The sequence below is a fragment of the Pieris rapae genome, chromosome 3 (assembly GCF_905147795.1).
Source record: "Pieris rapae chromosome 3, ilPieRapa1.1, whole genome shotgun sequence".
NCBI lineage: Eukaryota > Metazoa > Arthropoda > Insecta > Lepidoptera > Pieridae > Pieris > Pieris rapae.
Genome location: NC_059511.1, coordinates 10,319,633 through 10,334,738, shown reverse-complemented (window position 1 = coordinate 10,334,738; position 15,106 = coordinate 10,319,633). Strand labels below are relative to the sequence as shown.

The 15,106-nt window shown below is 34.4% G+C and overlaps 4 protein-coding genes across 4 annotated transcripts in view; 3 read left to right on the top strand and 1 right to left on the bottom strand.

The window, feature by feature from the left end:
* Positions 1 to 96: 96 nt before the first annotated feature.
* On the bottom strand, positions 97 to 1,913 carry LOC110998008 (CAAX prenyl protease 1 homolog). The gene is made up of 2 exons (XM_022266414.2): positions 1,680 to 1,913; positions 97 to 1,508 (listed from the first exon to the last, which is right to left on the bottom strand). The coding sequence occupies exons 1-2, from the start codon at positions 1,767 to 1,769 to the stop codon at positions 270 to 272; spliced, it is 1,329 nt and encodes a 442-aa protein (XP_022122106.2). The 5' UTR covers positions 1,770 to 1,913; the 3' UTR covers positions 97 to 269.
* A 628-nt stretch (positions 1,914 to 2,541) lies between these two features.
* LOC110998011 (partner of bursicon) lies at positions 2,542 to 3,313 on the top strand. Its single transcript, XM_022266416.2, has 3 exons — positions 2,542 to 2,708; positions 2,801 to 2,925; positions 3,053 to 3,313. Exons 1-3 carry the CDS (start codon positions 2,591 to 2,593, stop codon positions 3,221 to 3,223), a joined length of 414 nt encoding a protein of 137 aa, XP_022122108.1. The 5' UTR covers positions 2,542 to 2,590; the 3' UTR covers positions 3,224 to 3,313.
* A 7,278-nt stretch (positions 3,314 to 10,591) lies between these two features.
* On the top strand, positions 10,592 to 12,074 carry LOC110998010 (bursicon). The gene is made up of 4 exons (XM_022266415.2): positions 10,592 to 10,710; positions 10,980 to 11,089; positions 11,483 to 11,608; positions 11,891 to 12,074. Exons 1-4 carry the CDS (start codon positions 10,611 to 10,613, stop codon positions 12,023 to 12,025), a joined length of 471 nt encoding a protein of 156 aa, XP_022122107.1. The 5' UTR covers positions 10,592 to 10,610; the 3' UTR covers positions 12,026 to 12,074.
* Positions 12,075 to 13,042: 968 nt separating this feature from the next.
* LOC110998007 (lysine-specific histone demethylase 1A) overlaps positions 13,043 to 15,106 on the top strand; it is a 318,450-nt gene continuing 316,386 nt past the window's right edge. The window contains exons 1-4 of the mRNA XM_045634594.1: positions 13,043 to 13,170; positions 13,250 to 13,470; positions 14,029 to 14,218; positions 14,819 to 14,972. Coding sequence (XP_045490550.1) covers positions 13,147 to 13,170; positions 13,250 to 13,470; positions 14,029 to 14,218; positions 14,819 to 14,972 — 589 coding nt within the window. The 5' untranslated portion in view covers positions 13,043 to 13,146. The remainder of the gene's footprint in view (positions 13,171 to 13,249; positions 13,471 to 14,028; positions 14,219 to 14,818; positions 14,973 to 15,106) is intronic.

Sequence of the window (15,106 nt, the reverse complement as noted above, 5' to 3'; positions counted from 1 at the left end):
GCAAATGCAAAAAGGCTGGATGGATAAAAATACAGAAGTTAGAACATTAATTTACCTTGACATACAATATTACCTTGATATACATATATATAATTGTTTTATTGTTTAAAAATATTATTGTAACCACAAAATGTTTTTTTATTTCTCTCTTAATTGTGCGAATAGCAAAAATTTATTAAATTAAATGAAAAAAGTGTCTGGACTAGTAATAAATAAGTCCTATACATATATAGAATTGTTGTACTGTTTAATGATTACGAGTTATACATTTAGTCTTTCTTTTTGTTTGCCATTTGTTTCTTTATATTTTCCATTCTATGTAACAAAGTTGGATGTGAATGATACCAAGCTGAATATAATTTATCATAGATGGGATAATCCAAGTTATCTTTACCGAGTTTTATAAGTGAAGATCTTAACTGATCACCATAGTTTAAGCCAACAGCAAAGTTGTCGGCTTCAAATTCATATTTACGAGAAAGGGCAGTAGCAAAGAATGATAAAAGAGAGTTGTAAGGTGCAAGAATCAATTGTAAGACAATAATCAAACCAATTATAACAGGTTCAGTACCAGGAGCAAAGCCTAGTGTAGTGTATAATAAAGAATTTTTAAAGAGAAAACCGAAAGCTGTAAAGAGCAATAACAAATTCACCTCTGTAAGTACTATCGACTTGTAAATATGACTACACTTCCAATGTCCCAATTCATGAGCAAGAACACCCAATATTTCACTATCTGTACATCCTGTTGTAAGATTCTTTACATCGTCATGTTTTTCAAGCAGAGTATCAAATAAAACTATTCGCTTTTGACCAAAAAGACCACTAAAATAGGCATTACTATGAACAGATCTTTTAGAACCTTCAACAATGTAAACTTGAGAGAGAGGGAATTTAAGTTGAGAAGCCAAATTTTCAATACCATTTCTAAGATTTCCTTCAGCAAGTGGCTCGAACTTATCAAATATTGGGGCTATAACTGAAGGGTAAATAGTGAGAAGGAATAATGATACTACAGTTGTGAATAACCATAGCCACACAATAAACATATTTCCTCCAAGCATAATAATATATATGGCAGCAGATATGATTGGTAATGTGATAACCAAACTTAATGCCAGACTCTTGATTTGATCTTTAATGAAAAAGCCAGCTGTTTGTTTATTGAAACCATGCTTCTCTTCAAGCACAAAATTTGCATAAATTGTAAAAGGCATGTTAACTATGAAATTAAAACCTGTAACAAATGTCATAAATATGCAACTCACAATAATTTCTTGATCAGAACTAATATTCAACATTCCAGCAAAACTTTCAGATGAACTCCAGACTGTGTAAACCCATCGTTTATACAAGATTATAGTTGTCAATATAATATTGAAGAGTTCTTTAGCAATTTTGAACTGAGATTTATCTATGCCATAAACTCGGGCTTTTTTGAATGATTCTTCATTCAGCATTTGGTTCAGATCCTCAGGTATAGCGTTGTTTGTTTTGTATATGTGGAGCTGAAAACAGAAAGAAAATTGAGGGATTGTAGGCTTAGGTGAATCTTTACATAAAACTTGAATTAATGAAATGAAATTAATTTCATCATTACGACTAACAAAATAATTTCCTAATTATATCCAAAAATCCGTTTTTGTAGTGTTTACGGCCATAAAATAATAAAAACGTACCTGACGCAACGATAAGTAAAGCTCCCATAAATACTCTACCCATATGAACATCAATATGAGTAATAATAGGAGATCTTCATTAAAATCCATGACTAGACTTTAAATAATAGTAACGTTTATCTTAATAATAAATTAAAAGAAATCTATATATAAAGTAGAATTCAATAAAATTGATAGCGGGCAACGGCCGAACAATTTCTAACCTCCACACTTAACAATATTGACTATTGACCACAGTTCAAGTACTTCGTATGTTTACCACGAGAACAACGGTTATCTGCCAAGTTCTGACACATAAAATACAGTATATGAATAAAAAAACGAAAGCAAGTAATTGAGTCAAATACTACGATTACTTGCTTATATATTATATTGTTGTACACACAGGATTCTACATTACAAAGTGTATGCAATGGTGACTCGGTTCAGTATTTAAGGTGGAATTTACTTAAATACAAATACTGAATCCTGAAAACTTTCCCGCCAAGGATGTTGCCGCAATTGGGTTATTAAAACATAAAATTAGCTGAAGTTTATACGAGTTAAAATAAAACGAACCTATTTCACAGCGAAGTAGGAGGATGCAATAGACATTTTTAGGGTACACGGGTATAAATATGCTGAATCCCATAGTTATTTTTAAATGACGCTCCTTTTTGGCTCCTACATCATAACTAAACTAATAAATCATCTATTAGAAATAGTGATCACGTCTCCAACGGAGTATAACATGTTTCCTTACTTAAAGACTCCCAGGATTCCCGCTGTCATTGAAACGTAACATATATTGCTTAATATAATGAAGTTATAGATTTCCATATAAATACCGATTCATGATGTAAGAAGGTTAGTGTGGATTAGGGAGTCTTGTAGGAAACTATCATTTTATTTGCATTTATTTCATACCAATTATGGCAGTAACATATAAATTAACTTTTTTGTTATTAGAAGTTTTAATTATAACTATTATGAAGTGTTGTGCAGATGAAAATTGTGAGACACTCCCTTCGGAAATTCATGTAACGAAAGGTGGATTTAATGTTTTAGCTCTTTAAACTACTTATACAAAATATGAATATATTTTGTGCCTTTACTTTTTCATCATTCGAATAATTTTACAGAGGAGTATGACGATATGGGAAGTTTGGTTCGGTCATGCAGTGGAGAAGTTATAGTTAATAAATGTGAAGGGATATGCAATAGTCAAGTTCAGCCATCTGTTATTACACCCACAGGTTTTTTAAAGGTTCGTAAGATGTTTCAACCACAAAAATGATATGTCTTTTTTACACTTACTTAATTTCCTTATATTATATACTTTACTTCTGGCAACATTTCCTGCCATTCGTTTTAAAGCTAAATATTCATTACAGGAATGTTTTTGCTGCAAGGAAAATTATTTACGCGAGCGCCTGGTTACCTTGACTCATTGCTATGCTCCTGATGGCCTTCGATTAGAAGACGAAGAGCGAGCCATAATGGAAATCAGACTTCGAGAACCAGCTGAATGTAAATGCTACAAATGTGGAGATTACAGTCGTTAGTTGTTATAGACACCGTTATATTTAAAAAAAACATCCTCAAAAACGTAACAAATAAGCTTTTTTAAGAATAATAAAGTATAGTTCAATTTACATGTATAATTCTCATTCAATAGATTCCCTATACACAAATCAAACACTTAAAATCTCGACACAGGAATGTAGCACGAAAGGAGCGAGACAAAAAAATATTGCTTTCCATTGTTATTTGTAAGACCTCTCATACTGTATGTCAAAACTTTAAGAAATAGAGATGATAGCAGTATCATGAGCAAAGGCTGCCATAAAGTTTTATTCCAGTTCCTGAATATCGCAAATGTAAAAGGTAGAGCATCGGACCTAGAACACTCCCTAGCGACACCCCAGATTTTAGTTCATAAAATTCAGAAAATTCATATTTTTGTCGTACCATAAAGAAAGTAAGGACATTTGAGAATTATCGAGGTTATAGTTCCTCGGTGCCACACTTTGTCTAATGCCTCAACTACATCCAGAAATAGAGCAGACTTTTTATTCTAATGCTTTTTCAATATTATGTGTAATTCTTTAAACCTGTTATATGGTAGAATGTTTTCGAATTGATGTCAATAAAAGTAGGGTTGAATATTTGAGAAAGGGTTTCTTAAATGATATTGCCATAATATAATTATTAGATAAGCTAAAGACGGCATTTTTAAACGTCGTCACTTAAGCTGCGGATTTACGAGGAAGATTTTGTGTACTATGTTTAATAAATTTTCAATCATGCTCTTGGCTAGGCACGCAACTTTCATCTGGAGGTTTTGCCTTTGAACCATGGTGGAGCACCAATTGATTTTCAATATAATATGTATTTGCATAATTCATGTTAATATTGTGAACAAACTCCATTTAAATTAGTTAGATAAAAATTTTATAGAAACAATATGAAGTTCTTAAAATCAGGACGCCACGAGACAACCAGGAAGGCTTCGCTCATAGAGTCCAATGTTCCGGGGTTATCCAAGTAGCAACTGAGAAGCACCGACATTTTCCCCCGTTACCAAGTTAATTGTTATTTAGAAAACTACAATAATTAAGTAATTCCACACCCACGTGTTACTAACACGTGTGTGTGTGTGAGTGTGTGTATGTGTTTCTAATAATTATTTCATTAAATTCTAAACATTTTTAATAAAAGATATTCTTAATTAACTCGAACCTCACCCCGAAGTAGGATAGTCGGATCGGAGTAGGGAATGGATTATAAAAGAGTTTGTGAAATATGCGCACGGGCACCCATTCAGGCCGAGCTAAGCTGTTAAGACCCTAAAGGCCAGCAGCGATATTCCATTTCTAAAAAAAGCGTACGGGCAATACCTTGGTATAAGTTTGAGGTAATAAAGTTGAGGTTGGGTAAAACAAATAAAACTGGGCAAATAATAAGAGTGGCGGAGAGTTTATGGCCAGTTATTCTCATCCGTTCTACGCCTTTGATTTGAGAACTGGCAGTAATTAATGTAGTAGGTAATGTTAAAAAAAATTACTTTTGACTTTTTTACAAAGCAGTGAAGTTAATTATAGTTGATCAAGACATTATTGGAGTTTTTTAATTTCCTAGCCTAAGAATAAGATCTACTTAGTAGATCTCACAATTGTTATTAATTTGTTTTACTATTTTATGTTAGCCCACATTTGGGTTGAAGCCTCCTCCATTTTCGATTTTCCCTGTCTTGAGCAACTTCCCTCTGACATTTTCTTATCATAAATATTTTTTTTAGTAAATCAAAAATTTATTTTTAAAATTACGTATGTTAGGTAGGTGGTTAGGTACGTTAAAGAAACGCAGTAATTAAATTTTCAAAACATACAAATAAAAACGTCGAATTCATTTTCGTATTCCCCCTTTAACACAACTAATCGTCGAACGAGTTTGCTTATCTTGCCGAAGCCGCGTTCAAATTATTATTTGAAGAAGTCTATTAGGTATGAGGGTGTTCCATTGTTTAATCAATTACCATCTAAAATTTGCAATATTGGTGCGTTTGACAAATTCATATAGGCATTAAAGATGCAAGTTATTGTGAACATAGTAGATTAAAATTGGGACGGCGACGTGAGTATTGCTCGTATATACAATATACATACATATTAAGTTTCTCATATGAATAAAATACATTTTTGAAATAAAGTTCTTTAAACATTAAAAATCACACGCTGTATTGGATTCTAATGTGAAATATCTTTGTGTAAAAAATGAATAATGACGAAAAAATGTACACAACTCTTATGCCAACAACACTATAATATGTTAAATCTTAATAAGTTTTTAATACGAACTACACTAAATCAATATGTAGAAATAAATATACCACTACAAACATTAAGGATATTTGAAAAAATCTTTTTTCGCCTTTGTTTGGATACACTTTCATATTCCATAATATATACCTACACACAGCTACATATGTGGCAATATCAGAAAGATTATATATATATATAAAATAGATATAAAAGGTTCATAATCTGGATATAATGGAGAGACTACGGATTTCAAGTAAAAATCTGAGGTGAAAGTCTTCTACTTTTGGATGTACCGCGCGCAAACTCTTTAGCGAAGCACCACTCACCGAGCAATACATATGATAAATATAATTTCTATTGAGGTAGGTCTATTTATTTATATGCATAAATAAATATAAATTACAATGTTTTTTGAAGTAAAGTTTAGAAAGAAGTTTTAGCGGCCTTGTATACTTTATTGGAATGGGTAAAAAATGTTAAACTCGCGTCAGGACACGTGACCTGATCAAAAATTCGTAAGACGCTGGCGCGGCGTATTTAAAGTAATATAAATTGTCATGTTTGTGTACGATAGCGCAATAAAGAAATATTGTATTTTATCACATAAAGGAATACCTAATATCATTCCTTTTATACTGTTGATTAAAGTAATACATGCAAAATTATTCCTTAAACATTCCAAAATATCAAAAATGCACAGCGTTAATATTCAAGTTTTCACTTCTGCCAGTACTCCCGGCGTGCAAGTTGCAACCCGTCGTTTTTTTAATAATGAAGAATTTTCAGTGTAGGTATTATTGTATAGAAGTAACTGTTAAAATATAATAATTACGTGAAAAAAAATCAGTGGTGCTACAACCTCTTTAGATCGTGGCCTCAGATTTCTGAATCTGTTTCATGATCATTTTTAAATCTAATAAGCAAGTAGGTGATCAGCCTCCAGTGCCTGACACACGCCGTCGACTTTTTGGATCTAAGACATGTCCTACAACCTACGATCTTAGGTATGAGAGTCGAACACTGCTCTGTGACTGCTCTGTAATGTGAAAATAAATAAATACAAAATAAATCATTTATTTGCTAAGAATATGGTATCCACTATAATATCATGATTGAAATAGCATAAAAAAGCCTATTAAAAAAAATATATAATTGAGAACCTAATGTTTCATATATGGTGAATAAAAGGATTTATTGAAGGTATGATGTTGGTTAAAACGAGCCACAAACGTATCGGTTTAACATATATACATACTTAAGTATTTTTCAGGAAATAGTGATATAAAGAATAAAATATTAGTAGAATACCTATTCAATATTGTTACGAAGACGGGTCAACTGCAATGTTTTTAGATTTTTCCACTACTTAGAGAACTTTTCAGCTGGCTGAAATATGATTTATGACCGTTTCAGGAGAGGGTCAATCACATATTAGAAAATCGAAATTTACATAATGTTGCCGTAGTTTTCAGGAGGCTGAAACATTTTTTCAGTCGGTTTCAGAACACGTATAGACGAATGGTACACTTTTCAGCAGACCCGTTTTCAGGCGTTTTCAGGCCTGGTTATAGCCCTTCGATGAAGGAATATTCTAGAACGAATTTTCTAGGTGTGGGACAAGCACTGTTTGACACGCGAAAGAGAGAAAAGATAAGAACCTTCTCGAAGCTAGACCGAGAACTCTAGAACGCCGTACGACAAGCACGTAGCAGTGTGCGAAAGAGATAGCAAGTACGCGCGTTCTAGAATTAGGCGATCGCTACTCAGTAGCGCTCCCGCCTAGAAAGTTCTCGTAAACATCGGAAACATCGTTCGAGATTCTTCCCAGGGATATATAAGCGAGCCAAAACGCGATCACTCAGTTCAGTTTTGAATGCGATTCCAAGCGATAAACAGCGAAGAGAAAAAGTGCGAATAAGTGCGAACCAGTGATAAAGTACTGAGTGATTTAAGTGATTAGTGACAGTGTTTCATTGTGTGTGTTATTAGTGCTTTTCTGTGCGTAATTTCAAGATATTAGTGTAAACGAATTCCTCATAGATTTTATTAAAATAAACCCTTGAAGAAATCGACGGCAGTTTCTATCCGATCCCCTAGCTCGTAACATTTTGGTGTCAGAATTGGGGATAGAAAAATGCCAATTACTCCAAGGGAGAATCAAGAGGAGTTCGTGACAGTGTCTGCAGCAGATGCGGAGATGCAGCCAAAGAAAACGGAGACTCTAATATCAAAGTTTGAAAACCTGGACAGTAGGTTTTCCGAACAGGAGAAACGCTTGCTTGAGTTAGAAAAGGAGGTTCAGTGCCTTAAGATGTCTGGATTTGTGGAATCATCTGGAACTCTGGAAGCACCTACTTTTAATGGTTCTTCTTCTTGGGACGCCTACAAGGTACAGTTTGAGGCTTTATGCAAGATAAACGGTTGGAAAGATAATCAGGCTGTGGCTGCCCTTATGTTGGGACTGCGAGGTGAAGCCCTGGACGTGTTGGAAGTTATGAAAGGAGATGTGACGCTGACGCGACTGCTGGATGCCTTGGAGTCACGTTATGGAGACTCACATTTAGAGCCAGTTTACAGGGCTCAATTACGGGAGAGAATGCAGCGACCAAGTGAGAGCTTGCAAGAATGGGGTCTGGAAATAGAGAAGCTGGTAAGGAAAGCTTACGCATCCTTACCAGATATAGCAGACAAGATATTAGTGCAAACCTTCATAGATGGAATAAGAGATCGTGAAGTGAGGCTGAGAGTGAACCTTGGTCACCACAAGAACCTGAAGGACGCTCTAGCCCATGCGTTGGAGGTAGAAGCGATTCAGAAAGATCCTCAACCTTACCGCATTAGGGCTGTTACGGAAAGAGCTACTGGTCAACGTGGGCCAACCTGTTACATCTGTGGGGAAGTAGGGCACATGAGGTTTTCGTGCCCTAAGAAAGACTTCCGAGGGGATGTAAAGGCTAGACGTGGAAATACCTTAGTCATCGACGGAGAAGTCAATGGAACTAAGTGTGATGTGACACTTGATACTGGAGCTTCACGAACAGTAATCAGACACCAACTTCTGAAGACATTTTCTAGAAACCCTTCTAGAGGAATTGCACAGCTTGTTACAGCTACGGGTCAACGCATAGCCGATCGGGGAGAAGGTATCGCGACCTTCAAGATTGGTGAACGTTTTTACAGACACAAGGTTGTTCTTGCCGACATAGTAGATGACTGTATAATCGGGTTAGACTTTATGAAGTTTTACAAATGTAAAATAGATCTGGAAAAAGGGATCTTCAAGTGTGGAGAACAGGAAGTCTCCTTAAAAGGCAATTCTTTAAATTGTGGTTATGACATCTGTAGAGTAATCGATGTGGACGGACAGGCCAGTAAACAACAAGAGTTGAACGCAGTTCGAACATTTCCGGATAACTATGAGGAAGCCTTATCAATACATCTAGCAAAGGCAGAGGAACAATTAAAGAAATTTTCTGATTTGTTATCGACCCATGAAAGAGAGCTAAGAAGCTGTGCAGATGATGCGTCTCAAAGGCCAAGTGAAAAAGTCACCAAACAGGACGGAAGGGATGGTCACGTGAGGATGCTTAGAACAGATACCATTCGTTCAGATTTCGGTGGTAGGTTAATGCAGATAGAACAGCAAGAGGATTGTGACATTAAACCAATTCTGGACTGGATGAAATCTTCAGCTGTCAAGCCACAATGGAGTGAAGTTGCATCTACAAGTAACACTACTAAGAGTTACTGGGCTGAATGGGACAGTTTAGTTCTACATAATGGAGTGTTATGTCGCAAATTGAAAAATGCTCAAGGCGATCATTTGCAGTTAGTGGTGCCAAGATCCAAGGTTCGCGACATACTAGAAATGTGTCATATTGAGTTGTCTAGTGGACATTTAGGAGTAAAAGGGACTCTTAGGAAGGTTAAAGAAATATTTTACTGGATTAATTATCGTGAAGATGTAGAAGACTGGATCAAGAAATGTAAAGCTTGTGCAGGCGATAAGGATTCGCAGACTCGGTCGCGAGGGAAAAGGATAATGATGAAAGGAAGTGATGATGCTCGGGACGAGCATGTCTAAGGAGAGGGTAGTGTTACGAAGACGGGTCAACTGCAATGTTTTTAGATTTTTCCACTACTTAGAGAACTTTTCAGCTGGCTGAAATATGATTTATGACCGTTTCAGGAGAGGGTCAATCACATATTAGAAAATCGAAATTTACATAATGTTGCCGTAGTTTTCAGGAGGCTGAAACATTTTTTCAGTCGGTTTCAGAACACGTATAGACGAATGGTACACTTTTCAGCAGACCCGTTTTCAGGCGTTTTCAGGCCTGGTTATAGCCCTTCGATGAAGGAATATTCTAGAACGAATTTTCTAGGTGTGGGACAAGCACTGTTTGACACGCGAAAGAGAGAAAAGATAAGAACCTTCTCGAAGCTAGACCGAGAACTCTAGAACGCCGTACGACAAGCACGTAGCAGTGTGCGAAAGAGATAGCAAGTACGCGCGTTCTAGAATTAGGCGATCGCTACTCAGTAGCGCTCCCGCCTAGAAAGTTCTCGTAAACATCGGAAACATCGTTCGAGATTCTTCCCAGGGATATATAAGCGAGCCAAAACGCGATCACTCAGTTCAGTTTTGAATGCGATTCCAAGCGATAAACAGCGAAGAGAAAAAGTGCGAATAAGTGCGAACCAGTGATAAAGTACTGAGTGATTTAAGTGATTAGTGACAGTGTTTCATTGTGTGTGTTATTAGTGCTTTTCTGTGCGTAATTTCAAGATATTAGTGTAAACGAATTCCTCATAGATTTTATTAAAATAAACCCTTGAAGAAATCGACGGCAGTTTCTATCCGATCCCCTAGCTCGTAACATTTTGATTAGGTTTAGATATTTTTCTTCAAAGCTTTTTAATAAAAATCATTCATATGAACCATTAGGCGTTCATGTCTTCGCAGCTGGGAGTGTGTTTGTCCTGCAGGAGACACGTCAACTAAAACGATTTTAATGTCATTAGACTTGAGAACTTAATGAAATATGATCTCAGCTCAAATATAAGCAGCCGATTTTGCGATATTTCTCATAACATTTTCATCTTTCGTAGTGCAGAGTTCATTGAGATGTTTTCGTTCAATTACATTTTTACATGTGGCTTAGTTCTATCCGCTTGTTATTTGCAAGATAAACCGGTTAAAAGTCAAGAAGTGCAGTTGCCACCAGGTAGTATAGCAAACAATACTTTCAAATACTTCGTTATCATTCAAATTACTTCTTGCTTAAGTAATTTGTTGTTCTGATAATGAGAGAGCGTGCCATGTGGTTTGACTATTTTTTATAAAAGTAAATTTCCAAAACTTAAATTCTTCAAATTAATAAGTACCTACTGCTTCGTATTTGGCGACAATATTGAAATGAAACCTTATATGTACCAAGACAGTATGAGAATAGTTTATTTAAATTTAGCCTGTGAAATCTTAATAAATTTTTAGGGCAAGAATGTCAGATGACTCCTGTAATTCATGTCCTGCAACACCCAGGCTGTGTACCTAAGCCGATACCCTCTTATGCTTGTATCGGCAAATGTACAAGCTATGTTCAGGTAACAGTTATAACAATTATTTATCTTATAGATTTTCTCTAGTTTCCGTTGCGTTTACTGGTAATCCGACTTCATTGGTAAGTTTGCTACTTTATTCCAATCTTAGAATTTATAATACAGAGCATATACACATAGTTGAATTCTGCTCATTTATTTACATTCGCTGTATAGATCAAGATTAAGTAATTAATCTTCTTCTTCCTTCTTTAACCTTCTTCGAGAGATTGTAGTATATATCCTAAGCGGTCGGATTGCAGATATCGCAACAACTTCAACCGGAGTTTAAATTAAAGATCAAAGCATTGAACAAGCAAATCATAAAAGCGATGGAGTCGTAGTTATATTATATTTGAAGTGGAAGTGAATTAATATATTATATGAATATTTTTCCAGGTGTCTGGTAGTAAAATATGGCAAATGGAACGTTCCTGTAACTGTTGTCAGGAATCAGGAGAAAGAGAGGCATCAGTGGTGCTCTATTGTCCGAAGGCAAAAAATGAAGAAAAAAGATATCGAAAGGTACATCGCGGTATAGTCGACAGACCGCTCGGTTTTTTAGAGGTTCTAGACTCGTTTTCTAGCAAAATATTTAGACTTGGTAGACACAGAAAGAACTCATCAATATCTATTAATTACACGCACGGAAATGTGTTTTCTAAAGCACATAATCTTGAGTTTTTTTTAACTTCTACCTCTTAGTAAATAAACCAATCAGTTATATGAATTAAGTATTATGGTTAAATTTTGGTGAGGTAAATGATAATATTTAATATATGTAATTTATAATCATTATCTTTCCAGGTAACAACAAAAGCTCCGCTTGAGTGTATGTGTCGTCCATGTGGGAGTGTAGAAGAAAGTTCCATCATCCCTCAAGAAATCGCTGGTTACGTTGAAGATAGTCCTCTTCATAGCCAGTTTAGAAGACATTTTTAAGCTAATGTTAAATTGAATGTTATCAGGACTCATGAATTTATAAAGTATCTTGTAGAATAAATAAATGTATTTCAGGAATTTGAATTATTAAAAAGAAAACATTTATAGTGCCAATTAACTAAACTTTAATATATAAGTACCTACGATAGTTTTCGCAACTAATTGATTCTTTATAAATTTGTATAGGTACCTATACTAATCTAGATTCTGTCCGGGACAGTGGTTAAAGCACACAAAGATAGTACCAAATAATTAATTATTCATTGCGAATATACCACTAATAGTTACAAAGTTACAGGTTAGGAGTATTTTAAAAAAATATATAAAACAATCCATTTTAAAATAGCAAAATAGAATCTCGTTTCAAATTATATAAAAGTTCGTTTTAATAAGACTTGGCTACTTAAATTTTAATGCGATACAAGCACAAACTTTCAAACTGTTTCTCTCTTGTACACCTCAGTTAGGGCTTTTTTGAGGAGTGTAGCTCCAGCCTCTTTATTTTTTGTTCCATGCACATCTAATATCCTAATTACGTAGACTATCGAGTATAATAAAATAGTATTTTATTTCATGGAAATTGTGTGAAAATTAATCTGACAAAAAAAATGTCATCTCTCTAGTTTTTTTTTTTTCAATTTATCCCTAATGGGAAAGGCAAAGGACTTTAGTCCATACAGCCAAGTCTTATTTTTGGTAATAATTGGAAAATTTTGGTAGTTTTAAAGGCCGAAGCCACGTCTTCATTGTTCTTCATCGTAAGGCCGAAACCATGTCTTGTCTTATTGTTGTCATGTCTTATTAATCTCGATCTTATAAGCCTAAACCACTTCGACGTTTTGAATTGGTCGAAGTCAAATCCATAAGCAATAATAGTAGAATCCAAGTAAAAATTATTAAATTTTCAGGTGCTTGTTTCAAATCCGATCTTAAGGTAACATCATCTCTCTAGTGTCTCTAGCAACTATTGACACATTACACATTCAGTAAATTGTCAGATATACAGCCGCGGACAGCGGTGAGCGGAGTATTATTAGTAATTCGTTAGATCGTTTAGTGTTTACACTTTACTGCAAAGTTTAAAAATTGTTACGGTAGTAATTTCCTGATTTTATTTTGAAATGAGCCGCCGCAAACGTGCAAGGGTACGTTAATTTTATTAAACTATATACCTGTATTATTATTTAAGTTATTATGAACAATTTTTTGTTATTTTATATGTAGGTTGAAACCCGCGAACTAGATGAAAAATTAAAACAAGATGATTCGGAATCTGATCAATCTGAGAAAAGTAAGATTCGATCTTCTAGCCCAACAACACTCTCAGCTCGTAGAGAGTCTTCTTCCAGCCGCAATGAAACGAAGAAAGAAGATAAACTTATTATAACACAGGATCCAAAGAGCGAAGATATAGAAGAAGTTAACTATAAGGAAATGCTTAATAGGTAATTCTTGTGATATTCGTTTTAGTAAATGGTAATTGAATTTTTCTAATTAGATTGAGAAAATTTATCCTAGATTAAAATATTTATTGATTATTTAAAAAAAGTTTGCCTACAGACATTACTATAAAACCTTACATGTAGAAACAAACAAAAACAATAACAGCTAATTGCACAACTTTTAACATGCATGCCTGTTTAATACATTGCATGCTTTTACATGGTAGAGGAGGCTTTTCCTTAAAAGTAGTAGTAACAAAACTTGCTGTAAAAGTGTGCAAAATAATCCACTGCATATGAAGCAACATAATAAAATGTGTATAAAGCTGCATCAATGTGAAAAATAAAATATATAATATTTATGTAGTTAATACACTTTACTACATAACTAGCAGTTTAACTGCCTCATAGGTACCATAGTAATATGCTAGCTGGATTTAAATTATAGTATTTGAAAAATTGTTTTTAAATATTAAGACTTGTCATGCCTTTTCACATTCAAATAATTGTTATATTTTAAAAATTGTTTTCTAATACTATATTACTCTGTCATTATTTCAGTTTGGAAGGAGCGGCCTTCCAGTCAAGGCTTCCATTTGATAAAATGTCATCACTAGAAGCAGAATGTTTCTCAGACTTGCAAGGCGCATCTGCTCAAGCTTTCATACAAATAAGGAACAGAGTTCTGAAACTTTGGTTTGGAGACCCTAAGAAACAACTCACTCAAGAGATTGCTATTCAAAAGATGGAGGTAGATTCATTAAATTCTTTGTTGCATGGTAGCTTTCTTTACATTAATAAAAATTGTAGAATACAATTAACTGAAACAAATATACAAAATATAAAAGGCACATGAATCAATAGAATTTTGATTTGACCCGTCTAGTAGTAATAACTACTGTCACAATGTATATTGGATTATTGAAGTAAAGCCACTGTGTTGAATTTCTTTATTCATATACCTAGTACCATCATAATATGCAAAGTAGAGTCAAGTTTAGTAATAGGATGCATCTAAGTTGTCCAACACTCTAAGATAAAGAAAAGTAGGGCTACAATCCTTGGTTTTGTCCTCAGATTACTGTATCTGTATTTGACCAGTTTAGATTTACCAGTTAGATTACTGTATTTGACCAGTTTTCTGTGCCTGAAACACCCCATTGTCTTTATGATCATGCTAGATTTCCTTCTACATACAATACAAGCAATATTAAATGAGATGAACAGAAAAATCACCTGTAATTTTCGAGATGACATTTGCACAATTAAGCCAACATCAATAAATAATGTTTGAAATCAGTAGCAATATAAATTAAATTGGGGATTTAACATTATTTAATTCTATTTCCAGCCGCCTTATAACGTTGATCCTGTGCTTGTCTTAAGGACGCATGCCTTTTTAGAGAGACATGGTTTCATTAACTATGGTATCTATGAACGGGTCACTCCTATACCATCTCCGCCCAAAGGGAAACAGCGTCCAAAAGTTGTCATTATTGGAGCAGGTAAAATCACTGATATATGTTTTTATGTATTAAAAAAGAATTAGAAGTAGTAGAATACTTTTATATTGCATTTGGTTATGTAATGTAATAATAATAAAATACACTGTACTAGTTTCAAATAACTTAAGAATATT